General features: G+C 39.3%; 1 protein-coding gene across 1 annotated transcript; it reads left to right on the top strand.

Annotated features, from left to right (window-relative positions):
- The first annotated feature begins 4,447 nt into the window (after positions 1-4,447).
- LOC141433250 (uncharacterized) lies at positions 4,448-10,167 on the top strand. The gene is made up of 4 exons (XM_074095206.1): positions 4,448-4,533; positions 7,153-7,325; positions 7,891-8,096; positions 9,701-10,167. Exons 1-4 carry the CDS (start codon positions 4,523-4,525, stop codon positions 9,728-9,730), a joined length of 420 nt encoding a protein of 139 aa, XP_073951307.1. The 5' UTR covers positions 4,448-4,522; the 3' UTR covers positions 9,731-10,167.
- The last annotated feature ends 2,475 nt before the right edge of the window (positions 10,168-12,642 follow it).

A 12,642-nucleotide genomic window follows, 5' to 3' on the forward strand; every position in this document is an offset into this window, starting at 1 on the left:
ATCGTACGATATCACCCAGTAGCCAAATATAGCTGGATTATTATTATTATCGCCTAGTACCCAGCGATACGTTATCCTGTAATTTTGCATGTTAACGGTCACCGCTAGACTTACGTGCCACGTGTGTTCCCAAAATTACACTTGTGCTGCCAGCCCACAAAGTAAGTTTATCGAATACAATTAAAAAAACAAACGTACCAAATTTGTCTTATTGTTAACTGACAAAATATAAAAAAATTGGTCAAAGTCGAGTACAGGGGACTGTGCACGGGACGGAGACCATTATCATTGTTTGTATGAGAAACCGCTAATCTTTAGTATTATTTATTACCCTGTTAAGGTATACTATACAAGTGGTGACTCTCTATAACCCATGTCTTTGGAGAGGTTCCTTGAATCCACTTCGTGAGCCAGCTTTCGATTTGTAATGTAAATACTACGCTGTACCGAAGCAGGATTTATTGCAAACGCCGTGGACCCCCTGGGGTTCACGGGCGGGAGACCAGAAGGGGTCCACGTTGGCGTGAAAAAATAGGTAGTTTGGGAGAATAGTAAAAATGTAGCAGCAGGAGGTCTACCGAAAACAATAAAACTAAGAGTGGTCTACGAGAAAAAAAAGTTTGGCAACCTCTGATTTATTGCGAGAAAACTGGTCCCGGGAATTATCCCCCTAATAAATATATGAAAGTTTGTAAGTCTGTTTGTTTGTTTGTTACCTAATCACGTCTAAACCGCTGAACCGATTAAGATGACATTCATTACCAATACAGATTTTTATACTGGAAAACTTTTTATTAGGGACGGTACGATACGAACTTCGAGTTTCGTGTTTCGTAGTAGCCCTGCTGGCTGAGTCACGCAACTAGCTGTTACTATGATCTACTCTGACTATTATCTATTCTGTGGCTATGCTCGGAGTTTCTTTGCGCGAGAGAATCCAAAATAGCTACCGAAATTCGTCGGAGAAGAAGTCACCGACATAGCTACTTGTACTATTTTATATTCTGTGACAAGCTCGAACAATACCAATGCAAGTTGAAGTGGCATCGAAGAAAAATTAACCGTTGTGGGAGAAAAGTCGAGTGACGGCCACGAACCGGAAGACAAAGCGTGTGGCAGGCCTCCCACTAGGTCTATAGGTAGGTGGACTGACGACATCGTGTGAGTTGCGGGTAACCGGTGGATGCAAGTGGCGAGTTGTCGTTCATTGTGACGTTCTAAGTAAGGGCCTCTCCCTTTGTTCAACAGTGGACGTCTTCCGGCTATAATGATGATGATGATGAAATAAATATTCAATAATTGCTCGTTTCAAGTTAAAATAGGTAGAGGTACCTACCTACCTATCTCTATTGCTCAATCTGGACCTCGTGCCTCTCTTGCATATTCTACTTATCGGTGCGGGCTGAAGAATGGCGAGAGTAGTAGGTAGTAGGTGATTGCATAAACTCTTTATATAAAATACGAGAAATATTTAATCTAGCAACAAACTGAAGCAAAGAGTTTGCGTTGGCGGTAGAAGTTCGTTTACAGAAGAAAACTGGCAAATGTCAATCAGTCAATGTCATCTTACAACTCGATATGTGATCGCCATCATCACTTATCAGTCACACCATCAAAATAAATATATTTTTATAAATCAAACATTTTAGAAACACCCTTTTGGAACATCTAAGAGAAATTCAAATGAAGGCGTTGAAAATCATGAAAGTGGTAGAAAAACGATGCCCTCAAGGTAAGGGTTATAATTATGGCAAACCAAATTCGAAACTTGCGGGTCGTTTTTGTGCTCTAGTACCTACAGTCACCAGCAACAATCTGACACAACAAGCGTGCATAAATATCTGATACGACTCTTTCTAGGGCCGGAAGGACGATATTTAGATTCAGATATTTTTGCACGCTCCGCTGTGGCTGATATTAAAGCTGGTGACTGTACCTACCTACTTCAGTCGATGAATCTAAGTGGATGAAAACGTTCTTACTAAAAAAGGTTTTAAGTAGACATGGGTAAGTTAGTGATTTAAGTACTTTGTTCTTCGAAATGAAACCAAATTTCACACATTTGGTAATTCTAGTATGACGATGGAGTAAAACTGTCATGGTTACTTTAAAACCGGCCAAGAGCGTGTCGGACACACCCGAAATAGGGTTCCGTAGCCATTACGAAAAAATATTAAGTAATATTTTCCTAAGGCTTTCGTAATTTATACGGAGTTTAGGTATATTATACCTTAGGCTGCTATTTACTCTGAAACTACTAATAATTCTCAAGCAAACTTAGCTGTTATAGTTTTCCTTGAAAGTTTGATATATTTACTACCATCCTGATTTTTTCAAATTTTTCCACTCACCGGTTTAGATTTTAGAGGGGGGGGGACGCTCGATTTTCATGGAAATTTGCACTTTAAAGTTGAATATTTCGCAAAAATATCACTGAATCGAAATATCGTCTTAGCAAATCCCTAATGGTTTCAAAAGACCTATCCTACAATACCCCACACTATAGGGTTGGCTGAGAAAAAAAAAATCACCCCCACTTTACGTCTATGGGACCCTAAAAACATTTTTTTTAGTTTTTTTTTATTGTACCATTTTGTCGGCATAGTTTACATATATATCCGTGCAAAATTAAAGCTAGCAATGATAGTCCCTGAGCAAAGACGCGGCCTTACCCATTGCGAGGCTCCGGGCGGCAGGTCTTGGCGAGGCCCTTTGTCCTTCGTGAAAAGTACCTATGTGGTGCGAAAATATAGTAAAAATCTATATTTTTAAAAATTCGCTTGGGTAGTTGCGCGAGTCCCCTGCAAGAGCAAGGCCTCGGGCGATTGCCCTGTTCGCCACCCCCAGGCCGCCGCTGCTGAAAATAGTGCTCCGCTCCGCTTGCGGTGTAAGTAATTCGGTGTAAATTGGCACCGAATTACTTACACCGCAAGCGGAGCGGACTCACTATCATTAATGACTTAGTTTAAGTTACATAGACCAACTTCATAGAGGTCCGGTTCCGGTGTAAGTAGCATCATGCATCGCATTTTTCATGCAAATATCTGCCCCGATGGGGATCGAAAACGAAACGAAAACCTTGTACTTAGTCAGGTTATCTCTGGGGGGCTACTACGAAATTCGAAAATCGAAGTTCGTATCGTACCGTCCCTCTCACTCTCGTTTTAAATAATATTAGCGTCAGCGGGACGGCAAGATACAAAGTTCGAATTTTGCACTTCGCAGTACAGAGCCTGCTCATTAGTGCATATAAAAATTGCAGCACTTCTCCTCCACTTCTACAATGAGTAACCGTCGCGGCGGCGACGACAAGGACTGGGTGCCGATAGTGGCGGGCGTCGCGCTCGGCATCGGCGTGCTCGCGCTGCTTTACAAGCTGATGTCCAGCGGCGCGCACTGCGGACGCAGCGGTCCCGACAAGGTGTGCAAGCAGACCCAGCGGCCGTACAAGTGCACTTGCGGCAAGAAGGACCCGGTGAGTGCTGCTGTCTCACAAGTCTCAATAAATCTCGTGTCCGTGTCTTAGGGCGAAGCCAGACGAGCGTAATTTTTTGAGTTGTGAGTCGCCTAATTTTGGTTTCATACAATCTGTAAAAGTACAACTCATTTTGAGTCGCCCAGTGGCTCAAACTGGACTTTTGTATTTATAAATAAAACCGAATGCAGCAGAAATTTTGCGACCGAAAATATGCGACTCACAACTCAAAAAAATTACGCTCGTTGGACTTCACCTTTAATATAAGTAAGTTCACCTTATAAGTGGTTACAGAACATGATATTTTTTTAATAGGTATTCTCAAAGATCATTAAATTGTTTTTTACAAATATGTAACTTAGAGCAACACGGGCTTCCGGTTGCTCTAAGACAAATACTTATCTCGCTTCTGCGATTCTGCTATGGTTTTAGTGACATTGACACGAGATTCAATGAGAGTTAGAGTTTGCAGATAGCCGTGTCTACTCCTAACTTTGCTACTAATCCCAGTCATACCTATAGGGCTTTATAGAGTTGAACGTGTTAAAATTTATACTTGGTTGATGCACAGATTACGTAAAATCTTGTTAAGTATGTAACTATCAATTAGATTTGACAAATATAGCGAAGGATAGTCCAGTTTTGGAAAGACAGAAAGAAAAAAAATATTATAAAGACGTGAATTAATATAACGACGCGACATCGTAGCGTGTTTCTGTAAGAGTCCTTATACAAAACAATACAATATTATTTAATGATAACCAAACTTGATTGTTGCAGTGCCAGTTACACAAACAGAAGGGCAGGTGACAGAACTCGTTGCATAAAGAAAAATTCCGGCGCAGTGTGTGACAGCATTGGCATGACATTATTGTCAACCAAAAGTAAAGCTAAAATGTAGGCGTGTAATAAATTATACTGATCTACAATCCTCTTTCATTAAAAAACAATAGACCTGTAGCATGATGATACAATAAGAAGCAAACATGTCTGGATAACTATTTGGAGAAATATACTTACCTAAAACAATTCATAATAAGCAACGCCATGTGTGACTGGTAAGTTTTGGTCATTTTTGTACACCTCTACCCCGGACACCGGCATTTACCCTTGAATATTTGACCAACGTTTAATCGAATACTTCAAAGACAACGTTCCACATATTTTCATTTCATCGTTAATTTATTTCGGTAAATAGTCGACACAAACAGTACCACCACCATGAGTTTACAGTGACCGTACTCGATAGCGACGGCGTAAATTATTTGTAGAGGCGCTGTACCCTTAGTGTAAGTTTTCGGTTACAAAATACGTCTCGATCGCGTTCGCGTTAAAATCTCAATTTGTATGGAAACACGAACATCGCAAACGTTCCGCTAGGGCTACCTATGAGGGTTTAATTTTTTTAACGACTTCAATTATTACCGTATTGTAAATTAGGCAAGGATATTTGTGTACATTTATGTGGTCGCTATACCTATGCACTATGCCTGGAAAAGGGTTAATGTATCCCGGGGAGCCCCGAAACATGTATTCCTACAAAATCACTTCAGTCCAGATAGATAATAGTACAAGTACTTCAGTAATATGTACCTAGCTAAACGTTTCATTCAGCACTCGACATGTTAGGGGGTTCCCGCGTTAGGTAATACGAGATCAGAAATGTCATTAGTAAATTTTATTATCCTGGTCACCCAACCTAGGCTGTGGATTAAGGGAAGTCCCCGCATTCAGTGCGTCGCGTCATCAACTTAGTAGGTAGCTATTAAGAATTCTTGTGGTATCTAAATGGCATGCCTAATGAATAATGCTAATAATTAAAGCTAGCAGATAAAAGTATAGTGGACTTTTTATTGCGAGTACCTACCTATACGTTTATAAATAAGTGTACCTACTTATGTATGCCGAAATTACAAGTGATAAAATTATTAATGCTAAAAATTATCTAGGTAGGTATGATAAAATAAGCCACGCGTGGCAGTCGAGCAATCTTCAAAAAAAAACCGTAAGTGGACATTTACCTTATTAGGGGCTAAACATTTAGACGTCTGGAGTAGAGCTGTAAAAAAAATTTGAAACGGTTTTTTGTATGATGCGGTAATCTCGATAATATGATGGGCTAGACTCTGGTCACGGACACCTGACAGAAAGCAACCTACGCCACCCATGGACACCCACAACATAACGTCGGTGATAGGTACTGCAATACCGCTTAACTAGCATTTTCCATAAGGTATAATTTTCACTGTACTAACATTGTAGTTACTGTTCTGACAGTGAAAATTATACCTTATGGAAAATGCTAGTTACACGATATTGCAGTATCACCAACGAAAGTAGAATTACGAGCGCATTGCCATCCTTTTAGAACAAAAGTAGGCTCGTCTTTTAGGGCCCACACTAAGCGTCTTTAGAGCGTCGTCGTCGAGTAAACGCCTGCGCAGCGCCGACACAACGTTTACGTTATGGAACCGGGACGGCACAGTGGCGACTTTCGAACGTCAGCCTCTCGTTAACGCCCGCGCAGCGTCGACGCGGCGTCAATGGCGTTTGTCGGACGTCGGCGTCTTGTCAGCGCGAGGAATACAGAATACACGTAACGTTCTGAATTCTCGGTTTTCTTTTTTTCTTTCTTTCAATAGTAACATTAACAAGCGTTTCTTCTTCAGAATCCATTGTCACACTGACCTAATTCAGAACTTTACGTGTATTCTGTATTCTCTTTGGCGCTAATGTTTCAACTGAGGTTGTTGAAATGCAGTGGATTGCGTTGCACTCTGTCCGTCGCAGTGGCAAGACGCCGACGTTCGACAAACGCTATTGACGCCGCGTCGACGCTGCGCGGGCGTTCACGAGACGCTTAAGTTGTTCAAAAGATGCCACTGCGGCGTCGCGGCGCCACAACGTGAACGTTGCGTCGGCGCTGCGCTGACATTTACACCACGACGACGCTCGAAAGACGCTAAGCGTGCCCAGGCTCTTAGTGTTCCGTATTTCAACCGGCAAAAACGGAACTCATAAAAAGGGCATTTTTCACTTTAGATGGCGCTTTAATGTTTTTTCAGAATTAGATAATTCTGGGTTTTCCTGACGAGCACTATTGATTTTGACGAGGAAATAAAAATGTCCCCTATTGTCCATAAAAAAAAAAATTGTGTCCATTTTGTAACGACCCAAAAAACTGTATGAAAAAAACCGGCCTTCCTTGTAAATTTGATGTAAATTTTTCAACACAACAGTTTAGATTTTAGAGGGGGGGGGGATGCTTGATTTTAATGAAAATTTCAACTTTAAAGTTGAATATGGGAGGTAGGTACCCTTAAAAATATTTTTGTTGGCGTGACTGATATGTATATGTACGAGTATATTCATGCCAAATTACAGCTTTCTAGTACTAACGGTCTTTGAGCTTAGCCGCGGACGGACAGCCATGGCGAAACTAAAAGGGTTCCTAGTTGACTGCGGAACCCTAAAAAAGTCATATAACTAACAAAAAATTAGGGACACTTTTTTCTTCGTCCAAGTCAATAGTGCTAAAGATTCTCAGTAAGAAGAACCCGTAGTTACTTAATTCTTAAAAAAAAAGCATCATTTAAAGTGAAAATACCCAGGATCACATTTGTTGTCCGTCTGTAGTCTGGAAACGTTGCTGTACTTGTGTGCTATTCGTGTTGCAGTGCCACCGAGCTTGAAAAAAAGAGACAGGAGCTGCAGAACAAGGCCAGTCTTAAATCACTTAGCAGAGTCAGTAGCTGTTGTTCGTTCTGTTCGGGCCCCGACGATGAGGACAGTCCGGGGCTGTTGCGGGCGTTCATGATGTTCCTTCGCGGGGAGATAAGTTGGAGCGAAGGTAACTGAAAGTTTAAATAACATAACCATGAACTAACTCTTACATCTGGCGGTCTACATCTGTAGTATGGTGAACGGTTGCTGCTCTAAGGATGAGTTCCGGTAGAGCTCGAAACACGTCAGTGTAGTGGTGGTAGACCAACCAACCAACTACCAAGTTGGATTTGTGAATTTTGTGTGTGGAGGTGTAGGAATTGCGTGAACACACATTTGTTGTAACTGTTTTTAGTTTATTGATACGGACGTCCGCAAAGTGACGCCTGATTCAAGGACTGGTTATTATGACGACCGGATGGCCAAGTGGTTAGAGAACCTGACTAGAAGCTTGAGGTCCCGAGTTCGATTCCCGGCCGGCGCATATATTTGTATGAATAATAATAATACGAATATTTGTTCTCGCTCGGGTCTTGGATGTTTAATATGTGTTTATCTATATAAGTATGTTTATCCATTGCCTAGTATCCATAGTACAAGCTCTGCTTACCTACTTCGGGACTAGGTCAATTGGTGTCAAGTGTTCCCATGTATATATTTATTTATTTAATTATCGATACCGTTTTTTTAAGTGGCTCAAGCTGCCGGGTTTTCCGGGAATGTGGGCATGATCGGTGCTATGGTCGGCGGCGGTGTGCTCCTAGCCATGCTGACAGTGATGTCAAAGTTCCACGGCGAAAGCAGCTGGAACTTTCACTGGAGGAAGCCGCCCCCAAGAAATTGCATCCCGAAGCGTTCTGCTGACGAAGGTCCGCCCAGAATTGACAAGAAAAGAATGGTAAGATATTACGTTAGTGAGGATACCTGCACAAAACTACGAACCAATTCAAGGTGGAGTTCCTAATTCCCCAACCCACGTGAACCTTGAGAACGTGAGAACTACGGCCCAAGAACTTTCATTCTAAGAGGAGGCCTGTGCCCAGCAGTGGGACGCATAAAGGGTAGGATGATGATGATGCCCTAACTAATTAGACAACGGAAAATATACTGGGTGATTCGGGAGATGTGCTCTACACCCTCAGTAATTGATAATGATAATATCCTCCACAATCACAATCATATTTAACTTTTAATTGCAGTGACCATTTGTGACGAGATGAGTGTTATTTTTTTTTGTGTTTGTAATAAATCTTCGAATAAAACTTTATTAGGTGTTTAACAAAGTCGAGGTAACGTTGATGGAATGCTGTCTCTACATTAGATATTAATAAGTAAAATAAATAGAAAACACGTGGTACCTAATCTAAATTCATACCTACCTTTATTTGTACCTACTTATGCCTCTTTAAAGCCACTTGTAGATAAGTAGATGTGAGTCCCTATTTTTTTATCGCATTCCTGCCTTGAACCGCTAAACTTGTCTGCATCAATCGTTATATTTTCAAGTGTGCTTTATTTTACTTGCAACTTTTTAGTTAACTTTACGTTGTTTACTTAGTTCAAATTGATAAGCAGGCACATTAAAATAAACAAAAATATCGTGTTAAATAAAATAAAAGTTTTCAGTTTACGTTATTTATTATTTTAATGCACTTGTTGCGTTATTATAAGTATACGTTTGGAACATTGGTATACTTTTTAGGGTTCCGTAGGTCCCCAAAGGGTAAAAACGGGACCTTATCACTAAGACTCCGCTGTCCGTCTGTCACCAAGCTGTATCTCATGAACCGTGATAGATACATATATAGCTAGACAGTTGAAATTTTCACAGATTATGTATATTGCCGCTATAACTACAAATCCATCATCCATCCCAGCCTATATACGTCCCACTGCTGGGCAGAGGCCTCCACTCAGAACAAGAGGGCTTGGGCCATAGTTCCCACGCGGGCCCAGTGCGGATTGGGAACTTCACACGTACCATTGAATTGCTTCGCAGGTTTGTGCAGGTTTCCTCACGATGTTTTCCTTCACCGCAAAGCTCGTGGTAAATTTCAAATGTAACTCCGCACATGAATTTCGAAAAACTCAGAGGTGCGAGCCGTGGTTTGAACCCACGACCCTCTGCTTGAGAGGCGATAGGTCAAACCACTAGGCCACCACGGCTTAACTACAAATACTATAAACAGAATAAAATAAATATTTGAGGGGGGCTACCATACAACAAACGCGATTTTTTTGCCGTTTTGTGCTCAATATTAATAACGGCAACTGGCAAACCTTGAAATATTCATAGAATATTTAGTCGTAAATTCACTTTAAAAATAAATATTTAAGTGGGGCTCCCATACAATAAACGGTTTTTTTGCTAATGTCTAACCTTGTATAGAAAATGGTACGGAACGGAACCCTTCGTGCGCGACTCCGACTCGCACTTGGCCGGTTTTTCGTTACGCCTAACCGCGCTAAATAAAAATAATAATAATTATCTCTCCCTTGCAGCGTTGGCCACCCGAAGAAGACGAGAACTAAAAAATATCAAGAACCTAGAAACCAAGGGCGCAGTGCAGAATATACGAAGCTTCGACGGTTTCAAAATAACCATCGACTGTCAAGCTTGTTCCATCTCCCATTACTTATTTTTAGGTCTAGGCGCCATTTGTACCATATAAATCATAGCTTTCATGTCGTTTTTTTTTTTAACTATTTTTTAATTGCAAGGGGTTCAGTACTGCATCCTTGTTTGTACTACCTTTTAAATTAATATTAACTTCTTTGACTATGATTGGATATATATTTATATACACAGGGAAAACCAGGTGCCGCAACAATGTAAAATAAAATTCATCTTTGAAACAAAATATATTTAATACACCTTCATTTTACAAATTATCCGGCCTCGACGGCTCTTATTCTACATTTAGTCGGGCGTGGACACAACCGTTACACAGTATGTTAGTGCCTTAAAACAAATTAACTTAGCAAAGGCGGACACGCACGCATATATGTATGGATATCTCTAAAGTTCTATCACTTCAAATATCATAGCATAGGCATTGAGTAAATATCAGTAAACCGTCTTCATAGAAATACATGAGACATGAGCACGCAAATGCTGACACTATTTCAAAGTCACAGTTCGTTAGGACTGAACGCCGTGTGGATGCTACTGTATTATGGCAAACTAATTTTTGTTTGGTACAGACGTGGCTTTAATTATAAAGAATTTGAACTATAAAGGTGTCCAAGTCTGTTATAGCAAAGTAATTCGACTTATAATCGCAATAAACAGTTTTATTAAAGAAGGATATTTAAAAAAAACTAAAAGGTGTTCTGTCAATTACAAAGCATAGATCCTTTTACACATTTTTTACCTGAGGCACTACTGCTTGGCACTACCAGTAGTAGTAGTAGTGCCATGCACAACACAAAATTTAAGTTTAGTACGAAAATAAAGCGTTTGTTCAAACGGTTCACTTCCAAAAAGGTTTAAACAGGCGTATTGAAATCTCATTTACTAAACTTCCACATTTCATACCGCGTGCATGTCCTAAACAGATTATACTAATATTATCAAAACAACTAGTCCTTATCTAGGAATTCTGAAACTGATATGCTTAAATGGTGTAACTGTTCTCATTTTAATGGCAAGATTGGGTGCTGTAACATTCTAACATTAGTTGTAGGTATATGAGAAAGTTACATCGTTCTTGGTGAGTTGGGTTAATAAATTTACTTGTTAAAAATGTTCAGTCGCCATCAGATTTTTCGGAGCGGCCAAGGTGGTCAAAAATATCGGCACATGCACTCTATTATTAAGGTATTAGAGTTCATATATCGATATTTTTGACCACCTTGGCCGCTCCGAAATATCTGATGGCGGCTGTTCAGGTGCCAATATTTATTAACGTCGATATAAGAATGTTTCTCGAATTTTTAACTCTTCTCTTGCTTACGATACTCTAGAAAATATTAGAAGAAAAAAGTGTAATGCGCCAACGGCATTACGTACATTACCTATCATAATTTCAAACTAAGAACATTATACATGTATCGACGTCAAATTCTTAACGTTTTCCCCGATTTATAATAGGGGAAGCTGTTCTACCTCGGACAGTTTTCCTTTTTGGATTTTTAGAAAAATTGCTAATTATGGAATAAACGCCAGATATTAAAATATTTAAAGATACATCATTAGGCTATGTTATTAGATAAAAAACTAAGCTATTCATTTCTTAATTTTGAGACGGTAGGCTCAAGAAAAAAAAGGGAAAAATGTCCAAGGTACAACACCCCTGATATGTACCTTGGACATTCGAGGTTGTACCTTGGACACGCGATTTTTTTTCAAGAAAATATTTAATGATTATTTGTTTTATTCATTTATAGAATCGATGACTTATTTACTGGTTATTGGCACACAGCAGTTTTCCCGCCAAGTTCGTAGATATTATTTTGTACATCAAACAAAAAGTTACCTTAGTTTTTGGTTTAGACGCTGATTACATGATGAAATCGTATTGATCAAACGACTAAATTACTTAATTTTAACTGAAATACCTTTCAGCATCAAGATGTGATTGGAAAAAATATATATTTTTTTACTACTATTAAATTTCATTGGTCAAGGTACAAAGAATTTTTAGTGTCCTAGGTACAACGTATCCAGTTTTTTAGGTAAAAATGCGTCCAAAACGCACATCGATTTAGGCACAGGTTTAGGATGAAACAGCCCTACTGTTACGTAGCTAATTCATTAACGTAACTTCAACATAGTTTATTGACTTTTATTACGCAACATTAAATAAATAAGCTTCATTTAAAATTCGAAAAAAGTGATTTTGTACAGGGATTTTTATTTTCATGATTTTCTCACACAGCACATTCAGTGTTGCGTTTCGTTACTAACTTTACTTCGATACTTCCCGCCGACGGTTCAAATGGCCTAGCACATGATATTAAAATAATGCAGGAACATTTAAATTTAGACGACTGTCCGAGGTACAACTATGGCCAAGGTACAACAGTTTCCCCTACTTTGCTATTGCACAATAATCATATAGTATAGTGTAGTTATAACAGGTACTTTTGACGAATATCGTAACTAGGTATCCCTATAACATTCTTGAATAATTCAAAGAAGTCTTCAACACATTCTAATGCCGGCTGTAACTTAACGAAATAGCGGCTTCAGACTTCTGTATTTGATATTATTTAAAAACATCTTTATTTTTAAATAAAACCTAAGCCTTGTAAAGTTACTGAAGTTTTTTGTTCCGTTTTCAAATAAAGTAAATGAAAAGAATGCATCGATGTCTTGCATCGAATGCATGCTTTTGCATATCAATACCCCTCTGGTTATTATTTAAAGTATTAACACAATTACATTTATGCTTAATTGGTTTAGTTACAAACAATATTTGACTAATGAATTAATGGACTTA

This window comes from Choristoneura fumiferana, chromosome 12, assembly GCF_025370935.1.
Source record: "Choristoneura fumiferana chromosome 12, NRCan_CFum_1, whole genome shotgun sequence".
NCBI classification, from domain to species: Eukaryota; Metazoa; Arthropoda; class Insecta; order Lepidoptera; family Tortricidae; genus Choristoneura; species Choristoneura fumiferana.

What these genes read in the sequence shown, in the direction of transcription:
- LOC141433250 (XM_074095206.1), top strand. An exon ending in GGAGATAAGTTGGAGCGAAG is followed by an intron (nt 7,326 to 7,890) that starts GTAACTGAAAGT and finishes CGTTTTTTTAAG; the next exon opens with TGGCTCAAGCTGCCGGGTTT. An exon ending in GAATTGACAAGAAAAGAATG is followed by an intron (nt 8,097 to 9,700) that starts GTAAGATATTAC and finishes TCTCCCTTGCAG; the next exon opens with CGTTGGCCACCCGAAGAAGA.